A 24,507-nucleotide genomic window follows, 5' to 3' on the forward strand; every position below is an offset into this window, starting at 1 on the left:
CAATACTTTGTAGAACCACCTTTTGCAGCAATTTCAGCTGCAAGTCTCTTGGGGTATGTCTCTATAAGCTTGGCACATCTAGCCACTGGGATTTTTGCCCATTCTTCAAGACAAAACTGCTTCTGCTCCTTCAAGTTGGAAGGGTTCCACTGGTGTACATTAATCTTTAAGTCATACCACAAATTCTCAATTGGATTGAGGTCTGGGCTTAGACTAGGCCATTCCAATACATTTAAATGTTTCCCCTTAAACCACTCGAGTGTTGCTTTAGTAGTATGCTTAGGGTCATTGTCCTGCTGGAAGGTGAATCTCCGTCCCAGTCTCAAATCTCTGGAAGACTGAAACAGGTTTCCCTCAAGAATTTCTCTGTATTTAGCACCATCCATCATTCCTTCAATTCTGACCAGTTTCCCAGTCCCTGCCAATGAAAAGCATTGGTGGTGTTCTCGGGGTGATGAGAGGTGTTGGGTTTGCGCCAGACATAGCATTTTCCTTATTGGACAAAAAGCTACATTTTAATCTCATCTGACCAGAGTACCTTCTACCATATGTTTGGGGAGTCTCCCACATGCCTTTTGGTGAACACCAAACGTGTTTGCTTATTTTTTTCTTTAAGCAATGGCTTTTTTCTGGCCACTCTTCCGTAAAGCCCAGCTCTGTGGAGTGTACAGCTTAAAGTGGTCCTATGGACAGATACTCAAATCTCCACTGTGGAGCTTTGCAGCTCCTTCAGGGTTATCTTTGATCTATTTGTTCCCTCTCTGATTAATGCCCTCTTTGCCTGGTCCGTGAGTTTTGGTGGGCAGCCCTCTCCTGGCAGTTTTGTTGTGCCATATTCTTTCAATGTTTTAATTATGGATTTAATGGTGCTCTGTGGCTTGTTCAAAGTTTCTGATATTATTTTATAACCCAACCCTGATCTGTACTTCTCCACAACTTTGTCCCTGACCTGTTTGGAGAGCTCCTTGTACTTCATGGTGCCGTTTGCTGAGTGGTGTTGCAGACTCTGGGGCCATTCAGAACAGGTGTATATATACTGAGATCATGTGACAGATCATGTGATACTTAGATTGCACACAGGTGGACTTTATTTAACTAATTATGTGACTTCTGAAGGTAATTGGTTGCACCAGATCTTCTTTAGGGGCTTCGCAGTAAAGGGGGTGAATACATATTCATGCACAACTTTTCAGTTTTATATTTTTTGAAACAAGTTATTTAGACTATTTTGTGTACGTCCATTACAAGAAATCTAAATAAAAATCAATTTAAATTACAGGTTGTAATGGAACAAAATAGGAAAAACGACAAGGGGGCGAATACTTTTGCAAGGCACTGTAGACTATGATCGGGGAAATGTCTACTGTAAAGGTCTTCTACCCTTGTTAAAATGTTGATGAATGAAATCTGCAACGTTTTTTAATAGTTTGTTGCTACTGTCTACTGAGGAAGTGGGCAATATGGAATACATTGGAGGAGGAAGGGAGAATTCATGAAAAATCAAAACTTGGACAATGTCAGGGAATAAGTAGGTAAATGTACAGCCTATCAATGACAAAAGAAACAGTGCAGAGGTATCCTTAAGATGGCATTATGTATTTGCATGTTATGTACTGGACAGACAGCTAGCCAGCTATTCTCAAAACATTGGATTACCAACTTGAACGGTGACGTCCCAGTTTGCAGCACATTTTCACATACACTGAACAAAAATATAAATACATCATGTAATGTGTTGGTCTCATGTTACATGAGCTGAAATAAAAGATGTCAGACATTTTATTTCTGTCTCAGCCTCCAGTATTTATGCTGCAGTAGTTTATGTGTCGGGGGGCTAAGGTCAGTTTGTTATATCTGGAGTACTTCTCCTGTCTTATCCGGTGTCCTGTGTGAATTTAAGTATGCTCTCTCTAATTCTCTCTTTCTCTCTCTCTCTCAGAGGACATGAGCCCTAGAACCATGCCTCAGGACTACCTGGCATGATGACTTATTGCTGTCCTCAGTCCACCTGGCTGTGCTGCTGCTCCAGTTTCAACTGTTCTGCCTGCGGCTATGGAACCCTGACCTGTTCACCGGATGTGCTACCTGTCCCAGACCGGTTTTCAAGAGACCGCAGGAGCAGTAGAGATACTCTTAATGATCGGCTATGAAAAGCCAACTGACATTTACTCCTGAAGTGCTGACTTGCTGCACCCTCGACAACTACTGTGATTATTATTATTGACCATGCTGGTCATTTATGAACATTTGAACATCTTGGCCATGTTCTGTTATAATCTCCACCCGGCACAGCCAGAAGAGGACTGGCCACCCCTCATAGCCTGGTTCCTCTCTAGGTTTCTTCCTAGGTTTTGGCCTTTCTAGGGAGTTTTTCCTAGCCACCGTGCTTCTACACCTGCATTGCTTGCTGTTTGGGGTTTTAGGCTGGGTTTCTGTACAGCACTTTGAGATATCAGCTGATGTACGAAGGTTAATATAAAAAGCTATACAAGCTATATAAAATAAATTTGATTTGAAATTTGATTTGATTTTCCATACGCACAAAAAGCTTATTTCTCTCAAATGTTGCACCCTGGTCCTGCCTCCGCTGCCTCCTTAACAGTTTATAAATTCCTTTTTAGGAAACATTTTAATCCAGCCTTTGTTGGTTTGGAAAGTATAGTGACTATTATTGCTTTAATTTCTTTATCAAACAAATGGGGTTTTGGAAAAGTAGGTACTTTCTAAAAACAACCCCATCTGGTGGATGGAAAGTGTCATCATTTTGCTTTTTCATATGGACTTAGCGCTTGATACCTGGCGGGAAAATTATGGATAGCTAATTAAAATAAGAAAATACCTTTATGAATTATGAAGCCTTTATGTGCTTTTTTTAAATACATAAATGCTTTAAAAAAATCACAAAATGTGACTTTAGCTACCAAATAAGTTGTTTTCGGCAATTTTCCAAAAACAACTCCAAAAAGTCCATTCCTTACCCGATAGGCTGAACAGGTGTAATGATCGCGTGTAAATATGACCATAACACACGTTCTAATCACCTGTGAATGAACACTGGACAGGGGTGCATTTACCTTACCTTATTAGTCTTTTAGTTTTAAATTGTTATTCTTTTGTTGTTTTTTATCCTCTTATGTGTAGTAAATATTTCCGTTTTTATTTTCATCGTTTTTTCCTGTGAAATGCATTGTGTTGCATTCATGTCAGAAATGTCCAATATAAATAAAGCCTGATTTGATTTATTACTCTGTTCCAGAATAAATGGGCTTTGGAATGACCCAGGTTCTTCCGCCACTGCAGCTTCCTCAACAGTTTACTAATTCCTTTGAAGAAACAATATTTTCATCCAGGCTTTGTCTTGAAAAGGGTAGTGACTATTAATACATTAATCTAACAATCAGATGGGGTTTTGGAAAAGAAGGTACTTTAATAAAAACACCCCCATCTAGTGGATGTATAGTGTCATTAGAATGAGTTTGAAATCACCATTCAAGACGAAGGCGGGAGAAACATATTTTTTTTATAAAATAATGAATAAATGATGGAAGGGATTTATTTTCACATGGACTTATAGCTTGTTACTTCAGAGGCAAAATTGTTGATGTATAGAAATTTAAAAAGATAAACTGTATTCGTGGCATTGAGCTTTAGAAAGGCATTTGTTTGTCACCAAAGAGACTTTTCTGATATCAATGACAACAGAATTCGTTTTTATCGCTCACAGTAAAAAAAATTAAAAAACATTCTGAGTTATCATAATAAAAATAGCATAAAAAAACACAATAAGAGCCAAATATGGATTACATAATGATTGAGTCCATGGCCCAGAGGGCCATAATTTCACACATTTTCCCACTTTGGTGTGGCAAAGTCTAATGACAATTTTCATTAAGGTCCATGTCTGTGGGTTATGTTTTGGTATGATAAACACTTATAGGAGGGAGCTAAATGTGGTTGTCACTGACATTGGTTATTTGGACCAACAAGATTGAGGATATGCAATGTAATTTTGTATTATCAGGGAACAATCTATGCAATATAAGGCACTTGATATGTTATTAACTTGAGGTATGAAATAAAGTATAAAATAATTGTAATGTTAATGACATCTCAATGGGTCCACCTTGGGGGGGGGGAGGTATGCATTTTGAGGTATATTGATGAGACAGAATGGGGAGCTCTGGGATGTATTTTATTATCACATCGTACCATAGATGATAACTACACCAGACTTCCCACAGAAGAAGGAGACCCATTGGAAAAGTTTCATAGAGTCATCATAGATTTGATGTAAAATCAGTCACAACAGCCTATTTTCATGTTGGCCGCCATTCATTTCAATGTGGAGGAACTGAATAAATTTCAATTTTCGCCTAAAATTACATACCCAAAACTAACTCAGGACCTGAAGCAAGGACATGCATATTATTGATACCATTTGAAAGAAAACACTTTGAAGTTTGTGGAAATGTGAAATTAATGTAGGAGAATATAACACATTAGATCTGGTAAAATATAAGATAATACAAAGACAAAACATATTTGAAATGCAAGAGAAAGGCCATTTTATCACTTTAGGAGTCTAGGTGCAATATAGATTTTGGCCACTAGATGACAGCAGTATATGTGCAAAGTTTAAGACTGATTCAATGAACCATTGCATTTCTGTTCAAAATGTTGTATCAAGACTGCCCAAATGTGTCTAATTGGTTTATTAATATATTTTCAAATTCATAACTGTGCACTCTCCTCAAACAATAGCATGGTATTCTTTCACTGTAATAGCTATGTAAATTGGACAGTTAGATTAGATCTTCCGGCGCCGACAGAGATGGCCGCCTCGCTTCACGTTCCTAGGCAACTGTGCAATATTTAGTTTTTTATGTGTTATTTCTTACATGTATACGCTGATTCGGTGAGCGGGTTTATTGGCAAGTGCATCAGTGATGTTGTACCCACAGCGTCTATTAAACCAGAATCCGTGGATTGAAGGCAGCATTCACACAAAACTGAAAGCGCGAACCACTGCTTTTAATCAGGGCAAGGTGACCGGAAACATGACTGAATACAAACAGTGTAGCTATTCCCTCCGCAAGGCAATCAAACAAGCTAAGCATCAGTATAGAGACAAAGTAGAGTCACAATTCAACGGCTCAGACACGAGAGGTATGTGGCAGGGTCTACAGTCAATCACGGACTACAAAAGAAAAACCAGCCCCGTCGCGGACCACGATGTCTTGCTCCCAGACAGACTAAACAACTTCTTTGCTCGCTTTGAGGACAATACAGTGCCACTGACACGGCCCGCTACCAAAACCTGCGGGCTCTCCTTCACTGCAGCCAACATGAGTAAAACATTTAAACGTCCTCAGAGCATGCGCAGACCAGCTGGCTGGTGTGTTTACGGACATATTTAATCAATCCTTATCCCAGTCTGCTGTTCCCACGTGCTTCAAGAGGGCCACCATTGTTCCTGTTCCCAAGAAAGCTAAGGTAACTGAGCTAAATGACTACCGCCCCATAGCACTCACTTCCGTCATCATGAAGTGCTTTGAGAGACTAGTCAAGGACCATATCACCTCCACCCTACCTGACACCCTAGACCCACTCCAATTTGCTTACCGCCCCAATAGGTCCACAGACGACGCAATCGCAATCACACTGCACACTGCCCTAACCCATCTGGACAAAGGAATACCTATGTAAGAATGCTGTTCATCAACTACAGCTCAGCATTTAACACCATAGTACCCTCCAAACTCGTCATCAAGCTCGAGACCCTGGGTCTCGACCCCGCCCTGTACAACTGGGTCCTGGACTTCCTGACGGGCCGCCCCCAGGTGGTGAGGGTAGGTAACAACATCTCCACCCCACAATTCCTCAACACTGGGGCCCCACAAGGGTGCGGTCTCAGCCCTCTCCTGTACTCCCTGTTCACCCACGACTGCGTGGCCAAGCACGCTTCCAACTCAATCATCAAGTTTGCAGACGACTCTACAGTGGTAGGCTTGATTACCAACAACAACGTGACGAACTACAGGGAGGAGGTGAGGGCCCTCGGAGTGTGGTGTCAGGAAAATAACCTCACACTCAATGTCAACAAAACAAAGGAGATGATCGTGGACTTCAGGAAATAGCAGAAGGAGCACCCCCCTATCCACATTGACGGGACAGTAGTGGAGAGGGTGGAAAGTTTTAAGTTCCTCGGCGTACACATCACAGACAAACTGAAATGGTCCACCCACACAGACAGCGTGGTGAAGAAGGCGCAGCAGCGCCTCTTCAACCTCAGGAGGCTGAAGAAATTTTGCTTGTCACCAAAAACACTCACAAACTTTTACAGATGCACAATCGAGAGTATCCTGTCGGGCTGTATCACCGCCTGGTATGGCAACTGCTCCGCCCATAACCGTAAGGCTCTCCAGAGGGTAGTGAGGTCTGCAGAACGCATCACTGGGGGCAAACTACCTGTTCTTGTTACTTACAACCTCATGCTAATCGCATTAGCCTACGTTAGCTCAACTGTCTCGCTAGGGGACCCATCGATCCTGTAAATAATTGGTGTAATAAGACGAATAAAGACTGAAAATGTGTGTTACTGTGAGGAAAATGCTAAAAGATGTCCCAGTATATGTATTTAGTAAATTATTACCAGAGCGTCTGCTAAATTACTAAAATGTAAATGTAATACTGGTAGAAATATGACAAAATGCCAAAAAATAAGGTCTGAAGTTAAGATGGGCTTAGGTGATCATCTCATCTTCTATGAGATAATATCAGTCATTTAACATGACCTTTATCAATTATGAAGCTAATATGTGCTTAATGTGCGTAAATGCTTTTTAAAAAATCATGAAATGAGACGTTAGCTGATGAAGATTATCTCATACAGTTGAAGTGGGAAGTTTACATACACTTAGGTTGGAGTCATTAAAACTCGTTTTTCAACCACTCCACAAATGTCTTGTTAACAAACTATAGTTTTGGCAAGTCAGTTAGGACATCTACTTTGTGCATGACACAAGTAATTTTTCCAACAATTGTTTACAGACATATTATTTCACTTATAATTCACTGTATCACATTACAGTGTGTCAGAAGTTTACATACACTAAATTGACTGTGCCTTTAAACAGCTTGGAAAATTCCAGAAAATTATGTCATGGCTTTAGAAGCTGCTGATAGGCTAATTGACATAATTTGAGTCCATTGGAGGTGTACCTATGGATGTATTTCAAGGCCTACCTTCAAACCCAGTGCCTCATTGCTTGACATCATGGGAAAATCTAAATAAATTAGCCAAGACCTCAGAAATGTTTAGACCTCCACAAGTCTGGTTCATCCTTGGGAGCAATTTCCAAATACCTGAAGGTATCTTGTTCATCTGTATAAACAACAGTAAGGAAGAAATGTGTGTGTGTGGCTGCACAGCCCAAAAAAACACATGCCCAAAACGAACAAAAACGTCAAAAAATGTCATCATAATATACAGTTTAAGTCAGAAGTTTACATACACTTAGGTTGGGGTCATTAAAACTCATTTTTCAATCACTCCACAAATGTCTAGTTAACAAACTATAGTTTTGGCAAGTTGGTTAGGACATCTACTTTTTGCATGACACAAGTAATGTTTCCAACAATTGTTTACAGACAGATTATTTCACTTATAATTCACTGTATCACAATTCCAGTGGGTCAGAAGTTTACATACACTAAGTTGACTGTGCCTTTAAACAGCTTGGAAAATTCCATAAAATTATGTCATGGCTTTAGAAGCTTCTGATAGGCTAATTGACATAATTTGAGTCATTTGAAGGTGCACCTGTGGATGTATTTCAAGGCCTTACCATCAAACTCAGTGCCTCTTTGCTTGACATCATGGGAAAATCAAAAGAAATCAGCCAAGACCTCCACAAGTCTGGTTCATCCTTGGGAGCAATTTCCAAACGCCTGAAGGTACCACGTTCATCTGTACAAACAATAGTATGCAAGTATAAACACCATGGGACCACGCAGCCATCATACAGCTCAGGAAGGAGACACATTCTGTCTCCTAGATATGAACGTACTTTGGTGCGAAAAGTGCAAATCAATCCCAGAACAACGGCAAAGTACCTTGTGAAGATGCTGGAGGAAACAGGTACAAAAGTATCTATATCCACAGTTAAACGAGTCCTATATCGACATAACCTGAAAGGCCGCTCAGCAAGGAAAAAGCCACTGCTCCAAAACCGCCATAAAAATGCCAGACTACGGTTTGCAACTGCACATGGGGACAAAGATCGTACTTTTTGGAGAAATGTCCTCTGGTCTGATGAAACAAAAATAGAACTGTTTGGCCATAACGACCATTGTTATGTTTGGAGGAAAAAGGGGGAGGCTTGCAAGCTGAAGAACACCATTCCAAACGTGAAGCACGGGGGTGGCAGCATCATGTTGTGGGGGTGCTTTGCTGCAGGAGGGACTGGTGCACTTCACAAAATAGATGGCATCATGAGGCTGGAAAATTATGTGGATATATTGAAGCAACATCTCAAGACATCAGTTAGGATGTTAAAGCTTGGTCACAAATGGGTCTTCCAAATAGACAATGACCCCAAGCATATTTCCAAAGTTGTGGCAAAATGGCTTAAGGACAACAAAGTCAAGGTATTGGAGTGGCCATCACAAGCAAGGAGGCCTCCAAACCTGACTCATTTACACCAGCTCTGTCAGGAGGAATGGGCCAAAATTCACCCAATTTATTGTGGGACGCTTGTGGAAGGCTACCTGAAACATTTCACCCAAGTTAAACAATTTCAAGACAATGCTACCAAAAACTAATTGAGTGTATGTAAACTTCTGACCCACTGGGAATGCGATGAAAGAAACAAAAGCTGAAATAAATAATTCTCTCTACTGTTATTCTAACATTTCACATTCTTAAAATAAAGTGGTGATCGTAACTGACCTAAGACAGGGAATTTTTCTAGGATTAAATGTCAGGAATTGTGAAAAACTGAGTTTAAATGTATTGGCTAAGGTGTATATAAACTGTAGAACAAAACTTAGTTTTTATTTTGTATTTACCAAATAAGTCATTTTCGGCAATAATAATAAAAAATTATACAAAAACGCCATTTATTACCCTATAGGCTCTCGAATGAACCATGGCGTAGTTAGTGCCTGCTGCCCTGGGATTGGCTCCGGCTCCATTGGTTGGTCCCAGCCCTCTCTGGGTGAGTTTAGTAGCACCCCCTGGTGGCCACGGGCAGGGGACGGGCCCTCTCTCCGACGGTCAGCCCCTCCTCCCTGGGTTTGTACCATCCCTCTCTGGCTGTCTCCCCCCTCTCTTCCTGGTGAAGAGAGCAGGGTGGATGTAGTGGCGCCGCCTGGGTGTTGAGGGCAGGAGGTTGGCCCCCCTCTCCGGGGTACACCCCCTGGGGCGGCCCCAGCCCTCTCTGGCCATATCACCCATCTCCCATATCACCCATCTCCCCCCCCCACCTCCTCCTTCCCTCTTTCACTGTAAGGTCTACTACACCTGTTGTATTCGGCGCATGTGATAAATACACTTTGATTTGATCTTATTTTCGTGGCCAGATTTTGGGCGGATTAAAACCTCTCACTTTGCCTCTTGCTCTCTGCAATCACGCATGTGCATCAGAATTCCACGTCTTCAAGATTCTATCAAAAGCTTCCGAAAGCGACGTGGCTTTTCTTAGCTACGTCGGTGCCTAGCTACTTCATCTATTTATTCTCAGAGATATTCGTTTGGACACGTTGATATAGTAACATAGCTAGGTAAGAAACTACATTTTAAAGAATTATTCTAGTTTAGTAGCCAAACTGTTATAATGGTATATACCTACGCCTTCATTCATTGTGGCGCCTGACTACTGTAGCTAGCTAGATTGTTTGCTGGTAAATAAACAAACAATCTTGAGGCGTTCAGTGCAACGTTGACGTTGAAATTAGAAAGCAATGTCTGTCTTGGTTACTCAACCTAGTGTTTCGTTGTGAAATCTTCTTAGTCTATGGTTGCCATCGACACCAGTTAACTAGCTAATGTAGCTAACTAGCTAGTTAACGTTAGCTACAGTATCAGGTTTATTCGTGCACCCACACAGAAAATGGACCAAAACCTCAGCTAACACATTATAGGCCAGGCCTAAATGTTTAAGAATTTATGGACAGACCCGTAACTGAACCCTTACTATACATAAGACATTGTGAGGGATGAAGAGATGTGTAGCTAGTGACACTTTGATGGACCTAGCTAGCTAACCCTAGTCTGTCGGACTTGTTTGCTCCCCAGCCGAACCATCATGGACCAGGTTATGCAGTTCGTCGAGCCCAGCCGGCAGTTCGTCAAGGACTCAATAAGGCTCGTTAAGAGGTGCACAAAACCAGACAGGAAAGGTATGGTTATCAGTCACTGAGCTTTTTCTGTGTTTAGGTTACACGATCTGCTATCCTGTTTTAGGATCTTGTCTTTTCTCAGTTCACTGTCTGCTGAGTGAGTTTACACTCTCAAGCATAAAATCATTGCACAGTAGATTGTCAAAAGGGTTACTTGGGTAGCAAGTTAACTGACTGCAACCTTGCATAGCTGAGCAGCTACAGAGCATCATTAGTAGATGGATACCACTGATGATGAATCACTGATTGAATCTTGTGTTGACTTTATATGACCACAATCACATCTTCAGATATAACCAATCTCTTTTAGCATGACATTAAGTGAATGGAGCAGGCCTGTTTCTATTTTAAACCCCTTGATGTAAAAAAAAACAACACATTGATCAAGAAGACTTGTGAAGCTCTGACTGGTTTTTCTGCCGTTGTCTGTTAAAGATTCTAATTGTACCATCTCTTCTGATCATTTATAGAATTCCAGAAGATCGCCATGGCAACAGCGATTGGGTTTGCCATCATGGGCTTCATTGGGTTCTTTGTCAAGCTCATCCACATCCCCATCAACAACATCATTGTGTAAGTAGGACCACACGACACACACCAGGAGTCAGACAGTAGGCAGTACTTTATGTACATTATTGGGAGAAAACACTTAAGTCCATTTGGCTTTGTTTGGTTAGCTAAGGTGCACTAGTGTTACCAAACTGCAAGCATCCAAAATGTGTAATGTAATCAAGGTATGATGTGCATAGATGCATGTAGTAATGCCTTGGAAGATAGGTCTGCATTAATATCAAACATACTGCTGTTTTCCAGCACTTTGATTTGATTGAATGACTACACATGCCCTATTTCAAATCATAAGGAATAGTGGAGGACTGTAGACTTTTGGGTGAGAAACTTAATTAGCCTATGTGGCCCTGTTCATGTGTTCTTCTCTCTCAGGGGCGGCTGAACCTCTGGAGGTGTGATACAACTACAGAACTACAATACCCGGTGACCTGAGACAGTGGGGCGACATGGAATAGTGGTGGGGGGTGAAGGGATGTGATTTGTTTTTACATTGTGTGCTATGTTTATTTGGCTGTGTTAATAAATTAAAGAAAAAGCTGCGCGTGACGATGATGGTGATTATTATTATGTATGAGATGTATATTGTGTGTACATCACAGGAGGCTGCTGAGGGGAGGGTGGCTCATAATGTCTAGAATGGAGTGGTATTAAACACATGGAAACAATGTTTGATGTGTTGGATACCATTCAATTTATTCTGTTCCAGTCACTACTATGAGTGCATCCTCCCCCATTTAAGGTGCTGGGTTCCAAACCGTAGACTTGCACCCTACAATCCACCATTGAGAGTATGCCCCCCGTGCTGGCAGAGGGTGGAGCACCCTGGTCGATTATGTAATTTCTTGTCCCTGCAGATGCCCATGCTCCAGAGCAACGGCTGGTCTGTAGTCACGGTTACAGGCTTCCTCTGGTCTCCCTGGCTGACGGGCTCGTAGGTGTTGGACGTGCTCACCAGCCTCCCGAACTGCAGAACCTGGTTGTCTATAACACAGTCAGTAAGACATGCTCAGCCTGCAGAACCTACATGGCAAGGTAATAGAGGAAAGCAAGGTAATAGAGGAAAGCAAGGTAATAGAGGAAAGCACTTCAGATAATGCAGGTTTATTGCAACCACACCAGCGTTTACAAACAGACAGTCTGTCCCTGTGTAACCCCAGGGTGGTCCAGTCAGACCACACCAGCGTTTACAAACAGACAGTCTGTCCCTGTGTAACCCCAGGGTGGTCCAGTCAGACCACACCACCGTTTACAAACAGACAGTCTGTCCCTGTGTAACCCCAGGGTGGTCCAGTCAGACCACTCCATGCTGTGTATTAAAGCACTCCGCTGGGACCAGGGGAACGGTGGTGGGAGGGTAATCTGGGGCCAGAGAGCGTTCACACACACAAAGACTAGCCTTGTGCATAAGAGAACTGGAAACTGGTATGCCTCAAAGCCAACCCTCTGGTCCGGACAGGAGAGACTTCCACCATAGAGCTAGCTGCATTCAGTTGAGGATTTTCAGGTTCTCTTCATGTGTCCATTGGTATTAATAAAATAATATTCTTCACTACATAAGTGTAGACTTCATTACAATCGAAAGATGACAGGGGGGTGACACATCAAAACAAAGTGAGAGGACTGTAGCTAGGGTGATGATATCGGTCTTGAAGGTTACTGAAGACGTCAATAGATGAGGTGGTCCTGAGACTAGGTCGACAGTGACCTCGTTTGGCAGTGAGAGGACTGTAGCTAGGGTGATGATATCGGTCTTGAAGGTTACTGAAGACGTCAATAGATGAGGTGGTCCTTAGATTAGGTCGACAGTGACCTCGTTTGGCAAAATCGGGTATTGCCAGATGTTGCGTTTCTCCTTCCATCAGAACTCAAAGAATGTTCTACTTAGCTTATTGTCATGTCGTCTATTTAATATGAAGGATATGTTTAGCATCTGTGTGCACCTCAAGGGTTGATGTAAAAATGGGTTATACATGGACTGTCTGGATTATGACATTGTGTAACATTGTCTTGTGATTTTAATAACCACACCTCACATTCCCTTGGGGACAAAGTTATTCTACCATATAACCCCATTCTACTGGCAGACAGGCTAAAACCGCCTCCTATTCTACTACGTCAACACTAACATCTCAGATTTACTTTGTTTGAAAAGTCTACTGGGACAGGAGAACAAAACATATGTAGAATATTAAATTAGGTTATTGAATGTGTATTAAAAAAAAAATAGTCCACCATAATCACGTTTCCTGGATGGTACTAAACAAACAACGAGAACAAATCAAATGGTCAGGTGGCTGAATGCACATCAGCCTGACAAAACGCCATCCTGCTTCAAAAAACAGAACATCCACAGTGTTACACTGTGTTTTGTGTGCGTGTTGTAAACATCCATGATGTTACTGTGTTTTGTGTGCGTGTTGTAAACATCCATGATGTTACTGTGTTTTGTGTGCGTGTTGTAAACATCCATGATGTTACTGTGTTTTGTGTGCGTGTTGTAAACATCCATGATGTTACTGTGTTTTGTGTGCGTGTTGTAAACATCCATGATGTTACTGTGTTTTGTGTGCGTGTTGTAAACATCCTCGATGTTACTGTGGTTTGTATGTGAAAACAGGCCTGAAAAGAATGAAAGGAAGTAATTGGCCATAGAGGACATTGAGGCAGAGGCATACCATATGTTGTGTGAATGATGTGAGTCCTCCAAACCGTACCTCTGCAGAACCTATGCTGAAGACACTAGTTGTAGTTAATTTAACCACTAGGGGCAGTACTGCACTGTGGAAAGAGGAACAGTGGATTGCTGGGGGAAGATATTTTTTAGATACACAGGCACGCACGTACACAGGCACGCACGTACACAGCCCATCGAACATGTAATGGGCAGCCCTATCAATGCCTAGCACTACATGACCAAATGTATGTGGACACCTGCTTGTCGAACATCTCATTCCCAAATCATAGGTATGAATATGGAGTTGGTCCCCCCTTTGCTGCTATAACAGCCTCCACTAGATGTTGGAACATTGCTGCGTGGACTTGCTTCCATTCAGCCATAAGAGCATTTGTTAGGTCGAGCACTGATGTTGGGCGATTCATCCTAAAGGTGTTAGATGGGGTTGAGGACAGGGCTCTGTGCAGGCCAGTCAAGTTCTTCCACACCGATCTCGACAAACCATTTCTGTATGGACCTCGCTTTGTGCATCGGGGCATTGTCATGCTGAAACAGGAAAGATTGTCATTGTATGCTGTAGCATTAAGATTTCCCTTCACTGGAACTAAGGAGCCTAAACTGAGTAATGAAAAACAGCCCCAGACCATTATTCCTCCTCCAAACTTTACAGTTGGCACTATGCATTCGGTCAGGTAGCATTCTCCTGGTATTCACCAAACCCAGATTCGTCGTCAGACTGCCAGATGGTGACGCGTGATTAATCACTCCAGAGAATGCGTTTACACTGTTCTAGAGTCCAATGACGGCAAGCTTTACATCACTCCAGCCAACGCTTGGCATTGAGCTGCTCGGCCATCGAAACCCATTTCATGAAGCTCCCAACGAACAGTTATTGTGCTGACTTTGCTTCCAGAGGCAGTTTGGAACTCCCTAGTGAATGTTACAGAACATTTTTTACGCGCTTCAGCACTCGGCGGTCCCGTTCTGTGAGCAGCCACTTCAGCTGAGCCGTTGTTGCTCCTAGATGTTTCCACTTCACAATAACAGCACTTAGTTGACCGGGGCAGATCTAGCAGGGCAGAAACGTGACAAACTGACTTGTTGGAAAGGTGGCATCCTATGAAGGTGCCACATTGAAAGTCACTGAGATCTTCAGTCATGCCATTCTAATGTTTGGCTATGGAGATTTCATGGCTGTGTGCTTGATTTTATACACTTGTCAGCAACGGGTTTGGCTGAAATAGCCGAATCCACTCATTTGAAGGGGTGTCCACATACTTTTGTGTATATATAGTGTAGGTTGGGGCTAATTAAGCTAGCTCAAGTCACAGCTCCACGCCTGATAAGATTTTAAACAGGAGGGGGGAGAGAGCAGGAGACACGGTTCCATTTCAGCCGAAACGCCATTCCGCTAGAGCCACCCCCCAAAGACTATTTGGAGTCATCACCCCCCCCTCTCTCCTCCTCACCTCTCTCTCCAGAGTAATTTGTAGTGTAAATATGGGTATTTAAAGCGGTCACCTTCTCTGGTCTCAGGGCTGAAAAGGCAATTACAGCCAGCAAACAGCTTCATTGTTATCAGTGAAGGTGCGGCGCTCATTCCGGTCCCTGGAGCAACACTAGCTGCCATCGATCGTTATCAGGGCTGAGGAGAGGATTACTAATGAAGCTATCCTGAGGCTCCGTAGTCTGTTTGTGTGGGTAATTGAGGATGGTAACTCTCCCTGTGTGTGTGTGTGTGTGTGTGTGTGTGTGTGTGTGTGTGTGTGTGTGTGTGTGTGTGTGTGTGTGTGTGTGTGTGTGTGTGTGTGTGTGTGTGTGTGTGTGTGTGTGTGTGTGTGTGTGTGTGTGTGTGTGTGTGTGTGTGTGTGTGTGTGTGTGTGTGTGTGGTTCTTCACATCAGGTATCTTTCTGTTCATTTCCTCTCCCAGCATGACTCTCTGTATAGCTCAGATCTAAAAAGGACATAAAACTGTACAACAGCAGTTTCCCTCCCTTCCTCTCATCTTGACACAGCACGGCTGGAGAATACTTTGAGGATACTTCACCTCCCTCTTATTTTTTCTCTTTCTTCAGACCTTGAGCAGGAGATGGAATGAGAGAGAGAGCGAGACTATGCCAAGGTCAGACGGTGAGATAGTTCAGCAACATCTGATTTAGTCCAGGAGAAAACAGAAAAAAATGCTCTCTCCCCCTCCCTCCCTCTTTTCCTGCAGAGAATAAACCCAGACAGTCATTAGTACATACTGCAGCTTTAGATACAATACAAATAATTCACCTGTGTGTGCAAGAGAGAGAAAGAAAAAGTACATAATAACATATCCATTTCTCTTAAATATAAAAAGACAGCAAGGAGACAGAAAGCAAAGAAGAGGTGAGAGAAGGAGAATTAGAGAAATGTCCTGCTTGACTTCAGCAGTTAGGAGGACATGTTTATACCTTTCTGAACAGGGCTGACACGTCTAGACGGATGAAGAACTACACTGTTCTATTATTACTACTGTCTGATGTTACTTACACTTACACCTCTCTCTCTCTTGCTAGGTGTGTGTACATGTTTATACCTTTCTGAACAGGGCTGACACGTCTAGACGGATGAAGAACTACACTGTTCTATTATTACTACTGTCTGATGTTACTTACACTTACACCTCTCTCTCTCTTGCTAGGTGTGTGTACATGCGTATCTGGAGGCGAAGAAACGCACACCTGTTTAGGCGAGGTGCTGGCTAGCGGAGTAGAGCACTTGAAAAACAAAAGGAGAGCTGCACACTCTAGGAGCTCAGATGCAACAATTTAATAACCAACGTTTCGACAGACAAGCTGTCTTCATCAAGGTGAATTTAGTCAGGTCGCCCAAAAAGTTACATATTTTAGCTTTAACCAATCCAAACACACACTGGCTCTGACGCTCGTCGGATGTGGCCGGGCTTGCAAACCATTACAAACTACAAAGGGAAGCACAGCCGAGAGCTGCCCAGTGACACGAGCCTACTAGACGAGCTAAACTACTTCTATGCTCGCTTCGAGGAAAATAACACTGAAACATGCATGAGAGCACCAGCTGTTCCGGATGACTGTGTGATCACGCTCTCCGCAGCCGATGTGAGTAAAACCTTTAAACAGGTCAACATTCTCAAGGCCGCAGGGCCAGATGGATTACGAGGATATGTACTGCAAGCATGCACTGACCAACTGGCAAGTGTCTTCACATACATTTTCAACCTCTCCCTGTCCGAGTTTGTAATACCAACATGTTTTAAGCAGACTAACATAGTGTTATTGGGCACAGGGACTAAGAACACTAAAGTACTGCCCTATCAGATCCATAGATGATGCAATCTCTATTGCACACTGCCCTTTCCCACCTGGACAATAGGAACACCTATATGAGAATGCTATTCATTGACTACAGCTCAGCGTTCAACACCATATTGCCCTCAAAACCCATCAATAAGCTAAGGTCCCTGGGACTAAACACTTCCCTCTGCAACTAGATCCTGGACTTCCTGACGGGCCGCCCCCAGGTGGTAAGGGTAGGTAACAACACATCCGCCACGCTGATCCTCAACACAGGGGCCCCTCAGGGGTGCGTGCTCAGTCCCCTCCTGTACTCCCTGTTCACTCATGACTGCACGGCCAGGCATGACTCTAAAACCATCATTACGTTTGCCGATGACACAACAGTGGTAGGCCTGATCACCGACAACGACGAGACAACCTATAGGGAGGAGGTCAGAGACCTGGCCGTGTGGTGCCAGGACAACAACCTCTCCCTCAACGTGATGAAGACAAAGGAAATGATTGTGGACTACAGGAAAAAGAGGAACAAGCATGCCCCCATTCTCAACGACGAGGCTGTAGTGGAGCAGGTTGAGAGCTTCAAGTTCCTTGGTGTCCACATCACCAACAAACTAACATGGTCCAAGCACACCAAGACAGTCGTGAAGAGGGCACGACAAAACCTATTCCCCCCTCAGCAGACTGAAAAGATTTGGTATGGGTCGTCAGATCCTCAAAAGGTTCTACAGCTGCACCATTGAGAGCATCCTGACTGATTGCATCACTGCCTGGTACGGCAACTGCTCGGCCACCGACCGGCCCAGGACATCACTGAGGTCAAGCTTCCTGCCATCCAGGACTTCTATACCAGGCGGTGTCAGAGGAAGGCCCTACAAATTGTCAAAGACTCCAGCCACCCTAGTCATAGACTGTTCTCTCTGCTACCACATGGTAAGCGGACCCGGAGCACCAAGTCTAGGTCCAAGAGGCTTCTAAACAGCTTCTACCCCCAAACCATGAGACTCGTGAACATCTAATCGAATGGCTACTCAGACTATTTGCATTACACCGCTGCCACTCTGTTATTACCTATGCATAGTCACTTTAATAATTCTACCCCCTTTTTACACTGCTGCTACTCTCTGTTATTACCTATGAATAGTCACTTTAATAATTCTACCCCCTTTTTACACTGCTGCTACTCTCTGTTATTACCTATGCATAGTCACTTTAATAATTCTACCCCCTTTTTACACTGCTGCTACTCTCTGTTTATCTATGCATAGTCACTTTAATAATTCTACCCCCTTTTTACACTGCTGCTACTCTCTGTTTATCTATGCATAGTCACTTTAACTCTACCTACATGTACATTTTACCTCAATTACTTTGACTAACCGGTGCCCCCGCACATTGACTCTGTACCGGTAGCCCCTGTTTATAGTCTCGCTATTGTTATTTTACTGCTGCTCTTTAACTACTTGTTTTTTTTGTGTGTTTTTTTAAGGGGTGGATCAGCTTAATATTGCGGAAATAATGTTGCTTCCAATGTAATTGTCTGCATCATTTCCAAACCCCCATATTTTTTGGGTTAATATATCCATACACGCATGCATACATATACACATATATACATACACATACCTATATAGACATACATACTTTTTTAAAGAATATACCTTTATTATTATTCCCCGCAAACCCTACCACCGATCCCCCAATTGGAGTAAACTAATAAACACTTCTGCTTTTACCTTCAATTTATACATCTTATACACATTTTACAGACACAGTCTACTTTACAATAGTTCTCTCTTGTTTGTTCTTAGTCCTTCCTCTATTTCTGATGTCCATCCAGTTTGATTTCTATTTGTAACTGTGCTATTTCACAAAAGTTCCGAACCTATATACATTTTACAGATCCCAGATGCTTTACATTGTTTATCTTGTTATTAGTCCCACCCTTCAGCTCCATTCAACCCCTCCCATCTATCTCTCAACATCATCCATTTTGGATTTCTATTTGCCATATATTTTTCAACTGTGCTGTGATGCTTCACAAAATAATTAAACCTTCCTATTCTCATAGCTTCGACAGATTGTAAATTAAAAATAAACATTTTTGCTAAAATAATTATTATATTATTGACTGATTGACTATGGCTTTTCAAATCACCCAGTATTGCTATCTGTAGCATTAGTTCTAGGCAAATGTTGCAATTCTTCAGCCATTCCTGGACCTGTGACCAAAAACGAGCTACATATGGACAATATCAAAATAAATGATCTAATGACTATGCCTCCTCACAGCAGAATCTGCAGAGCTGGGAAGATTGTATCCCCCATATATATAACATTCTATTAGTTGCAAGAATTTTGTACAGTAATTTAAATTGAAAAATTTGAAGTTTTGAATCCGGCGTTGTTTTGCGAATCAATTCATAAACCATGTGCCATGGAATGGGTACATCGAAAATCTCTTCCCAACTATTTTGCAATTTATATGTCACAGCTGTCAGTTTGTTGGTCCTTAAATTAAATTGGTATATGTTTTTATTTATCACACTTTTCTTTAACCATTTATGTTCTTTAATACAGGGCCAACATACAAGTTCCTTACTTTTTTCCCCTTCTACTTGCCTCTTCCATTTTTGTGGTAATGCTGCAATGTATTGGTTGTAATTTTGGGTAGTGCAGACATTTCCATATGTCTGTGTTAGCTGCATGTGTGACATAACTCCACCAGTCCTATTTATGATATCATTCACAAAAATTATACCTTTTTTAAACATTTCTTTGATAAATACCGTTTTTTTTATCAATTAGTATATTTGAATTTAACCACAATATTTGTTGTACTATTTGTTCCGTCCTTTCAGGGGGATTAAACTGAAATTGCAACCAACTTTTTCTAAGGCGTGTTTAAAAAATAAAGATATTTTGGAGATTATTTTCTTTTCAAACAACCGAAAGTGAGCAGGTGTAATCTGAATTAAGGGAAAAAGGCCCTTCTTGAACATAGGATGAGACATTCTTACCAATTGACTAGAGAACTAGTTTGGATTTAAGTATAACTTTTGTATGACTGATGCCTTTAGTGTGAGGTCTAATGCTTTATTATTTAATAATTTCTGCCCTCCGAATTCATATTCGTTATATAAATAGGCACTTTTAATTTTATCTGGCTTGCCGTTGCAAATAAAATGTAATATTTTTTGTTCATATAATTTAAAAAGCAGGTTAGCAAATAGGTAAACTGTGATATGACTAGAGTTAATCAGGGTGATTTTTCCACAAATAGACAGGTATCTTCCTTTCCATGGTAGCAAGATCTTATCTATTTTTGCTAACTTTGTATAAAAAAAATTATTGGAGTGAGATAATTTCTTTCCTTAGGTATTTGTATACCGAGTATGTCCACATCTCCGTCAGACCATTTAATTGGTCAACTACATGGTAATGTAAAATGTGAATTTTTTTGTGATCCAATACGTAATATGGTACATTTATCATAATTTGGTTTTAATCCAGAGAGGATAGCAAAAGTATCTAGATCATCTAAGAGGCCGTGGAGAGACTCTAATTGTGGTTTTAAAAGAAAACATAAATCATCAGCGTACAATGACACCTTAGTTTTTAAGCCACTGATTTCTAATCCTTTAATATTATTGTTTGATCTAATCTTAACAGCTAACATTTCGATGGCAATAATAAATAGATATGCCGATAGTGGACAACCTTGTTTTACTCCTCTAGATAGTTTAAAACTTTCTGAGATGTAGCCATTATTTACTATTTTACACCTAGGGTTACTATACATAACTTTAACCCATTTTATAAGAGATTCCCCAAAATTGAAATATTCTAGGCATTTATATATAAACTCCTGTCGTACTTTATCAAAAGCCTTTTCAAAATCAGCTATGAATACCAGGCCTGGTGTCCCCGATATTTCATAGTGTTCTATTGTTTCCAGTACTTGTCTTATATTATCTCCAATGTATCATCCATGTAAAAAACCTGTCTGATTAGGATTAATAATATCCGACAATACTTTTTTAATTCTATGCACCAAGCATTTTGCTAGGATTTTTGCATCACAACACTGAAGTGTAAGAGGTCTCAAATGTTTTAAATGGACTGGATCTTTATATATACCACTTGGGTCCTGTTTCAGTAATAATGATATCAGACCTTCTTGTTGCGTGTCTGATAAGCTACCATTTATATAGGAGTGGTTAAAACAAGCTAATAATGGTCCTTTGAGTATATCAAAAAAGGTTTGGTATACTTCCACTGGTATGCCATCCAGCCCTGGAGTTTTCCCATCCTTAAAGGCCCCAATTGCATCAAGCAGTTCCTCCTCTGTAATTTGGCCTTCACATGAGTCTTTCTGTACAGATGTTAATTTTACATTATTATTAGGGAAATAATCCATACAATTAGTTTAAATTAGTTTCAGTTAGTGGAGATGGAGGAGCCATCTCCATTCTTAAAGTACTTTACTTCCTCTTTCAAAATATAATTTGGTGAATGATGCGTGATTTGTAACAAGTTAATACATTTTTTTGGTCGCATTTCTATATTGAAGATTGAAAAAGAATTTGGTGCATTTTTCCCCATATTCCATCCAGTTCGCTTTATTTTAATAATATATTACACTGGATCTTTCTTGAATAAGTTCCTCCATTTATTTTGTTTTTCCTCTAACTTATTCGGTGCCTCTATGGTACCGTTTTTATTGCTATCTAACTGTACTGTTAGTCCTTTAATTTCCTTTGTTAATATGGACTCTTTTGATCTAAATTGCTTTTGTTTTATAGATGAGTACTGAATTGCATTGCCTCTAAAGGCACATTTAAAAGTGTCCCATACAATAAGGGGATCTGCTGTACCTATGTTATGTCTGAAAAAGTCAGTTATAAATTCTTCTGTCCTAGTTCTAAACAATTTATCATCTAGTAGGCTTTGATTAAATTTCTAATATCCTCGGCCGCGTGGAAATTCTGTAAGAGTAATATATATGCCAATTATGTGATGATCCGACCGCATTCTGTCCCCTATCAACACTTTTTAAACTTTTGGTGCAGAGAGAATGGTGTAAGAAAGTAATCAAGACGACTAGCTTGATTAAGCCTCCGCCATGTATATCTCACTAGGTCAGGGTATTTAAGTCTCCATATATCCACTAATTCCAATATATCCATGACATTCATGATTTCCTTAAGTGCCCGAGGGTGATAGTTTGTAGTGTGATTTCCTTTCCGGTCCATAGAGGTATTTAAGACCGTATTAAAATCTTCCACCATAATAATAGAGTCTACTGTTGCTTGTAGAGTTGATAAATTCTTATATATATTTTCAAAGAAGCTTGGATCATCATTATTCAGAACGTATAGGTTAATAAGCCATGTCTGTTTATTGTCCAATAACATATTTAAAATAATCCATCTACCTTGAGGATCTGTTTGGACAATTTGCACATTTGGATCAAAATTATTGTTAATTAAAACCATCACCCCTTTTGAATTTCTTTGCCCATGGGAGAAATATATTTCGCCCCCCCCAGTTATTTTTCCACAAAACTTCATCTAAAACTGTTGAATGGGTTTCCTGTAAACAATAGATATTATATTCCTTCTCTTTTAGCCAGGTAAATACTGATCGTCTTTTCTTATTATCTGCTAGGCCATTACAACTATAACTGGCTATACTTATTTCACCACTTACCATAATGAGACACAACTTTCAATTATTTTTATCAAAATATATGTTTGTAAACGTACCATTAAAAAGTAACATGATGATTGAGTGTCTATATAGCTGTACCATGATATTTGCATTTCTACTAAGTAAAACTCCAACTGGTCCCTACTATTCCACCCGCTAAAAGCCCTCCTCGTCCCGAGTTGGGTTGTCATCCCAATGCCCGGCAGACCACCCTCGACCCCCTGTATCCCATAGCCCATAACCGACTGGGATCCATCCTTTGAAAAGAGCACACAGTGCCATTTACCGAATTGAAGTAGATCAACTGCCAAATGCATTTCCATCGCCCTCACCTCGATTTGTATTATATATAGCTGTGGATCATCCTCTATTGTCCCTAACATCTTTACTCCTTCGCAACAGTTGTGGGATACACACATACACCCACACACACTCAACCCTTACCCCCACACAACCATAAGCTCACTTACTCAACAATTGCACCAACCCAGAGCCCAACTCAAGATAGGTCTTGATTTACAAATGCACTTGCAGTTTCTTTAACTACTTGTTACTTTTATTTCTTATTCTTATTTTTTGAACTGCATTGTTGGTTAGGGGCTTGTAATTAAGCATTTCACTGTAAGGTCTTTTATTCGGCACATGTGACTAATAACTTTTATTTTATTTGACACTTCAGTAAGAACATTTACAGCTTCAACTAATCCTCCAAACACATTAGCACCCTGCATTAGCTCCTCCTGACCTCTTACTGAGCCTCACACACACAACTTTCTCTCTCCCCAGATCCTGTCTTCCTCTTTCCAAAACTCAGGAGATCCACTGTGTGATGTCATTAATTACAACACAAGTGAGATTGTTTTCTAGTATTCACATTTCACACACAAACTGAAATGGTCGATGACATCACATAGCTCTGCCACATACGCTACTGTACCTTGTTGAACATTCATTCTCTATAAAACTGCAGCTCCTACATTGCCCTCCATTAACTTAATGTGATCCTTTTGGAGGGGTTGAAGCTTTGCTCAACAGAGCCATTAAAGTTAACGGGGGTCAGAGTCTACTCTTTTTAAGCTTCTACCCAGCGGCCATTTTGGGGCTCTTGCCATGTTTTGAATGCCAAATGGCTACCCAGACTATTTTCATTGCCCCCCCCCCCTCTCCACACCACTGCCACTCTCTGTTGTCATCTATGCATAGTCACCCTCTCCACACCACTGCCACTCTCTGTTGTCATCTATGCATAGTCACCCTCTCCACATCACTGCCACTCTCTGTTGTCATCTATGCATAGTCACCCTCTCCACATCACTGCCACTCTCTGTTGTCATCTATGCATAGTCACCCTCTCCACACCACTGCCACTCTCTGTTATCTATGCATAGTCACTTTAATAACTCTACCTACATGTACATACTACCTCAGCTAACCGGTGCCCCCGCACATCGACTCTGTACTGGCACCCCCCTGTATATATTATTTTTTACTGCTGCTCTTTAATTTCTTGTTACTTTTATCTCTTATTCTTATCCATATTTTTTTTGAAACTGCACTGTTGGTTAGGGGCTCGTAAGTAAGCATTTCACTGTAAGGTGTTGTATTCAGCATTTCACTGTAAGGTGTTGTATTCAGCATTTCACTGTAAGGTGTTGTATTCAGCATTTCACTGTAAGGTGTTGTATTCAGCATTTCACTGTAAGGTGTTGTATTCAGCATTTCACTGTAAGGTGTTGTATTCAGCATTTCACTGTAAGGTGTTGTATTCAGCATTTCACTGTAAGGTGTTGTATTCAGCATTTCACTGTAAGGTGTTGTATTCAGCATTTCACTGTAAGGTGTTGTATTCA

At 41.2% G+C, this 24,507-nt stretch overlaps 1 protein-coding gene and 1 long non-coding RNA gene across 2 annotated transcripts; both read left to right on the forward strand.

The window, feature by feature from the left end:
* Positions 1–9,478: 9,478 nt before the first annotated feature.
* Positions 9,479–11,510, forward strand: LOC139531554 (protein transport protein Sec61 subunit gamma). The gene is made up of 4 exons (XM_071328100.1): positions 9,479–9,783; positions 10,298–10,401; positions 10,872–10,974; positions 11,344–11,510. The coding sequence occupies exons 2-4, from the start codon at positions 10,308–10,310 to the stop codon at positions 11,351–11,353; spliced, it is 207 nt and encodes a 68-aa protein (XP_071184201.1). The 5' UTR covers positions 9,479–9,783; positions 10,298–10,307; the 3' UTR covers positions 11,354–11,510.
* A 512-nt stretch (positions 11,511–12,022) lies between these two features.
* Positions 12,023–19,058, forward strand: LOC139531555 (uncharacterized). The gene is made up of 2 exons (XR_011666390.1): positions 12,023–15,776; positions 16,315–19,058. It is a non-coding gene; the product is annotated as an uncharacterized lncRNA (long non-coding RNA).
* The last annotated feature ends 5,449 nt before the right edge of the window (positions 19,059–24,507 follow it).

Source organism: Salvelinus alpinus, chromosome 10 (assembly GCF_045679555.1).
Source record: "Salvelinus alpinus chromosome 10, SLU_Salpinus.1, whole genome shotgun sequence".
Lineage (NCBI taxonomy): Eukaryota > Metazoa > Chordata > Actinopteri > Salmoniformes > Salmonidae > Salvelinus > Salvelinus alpinus.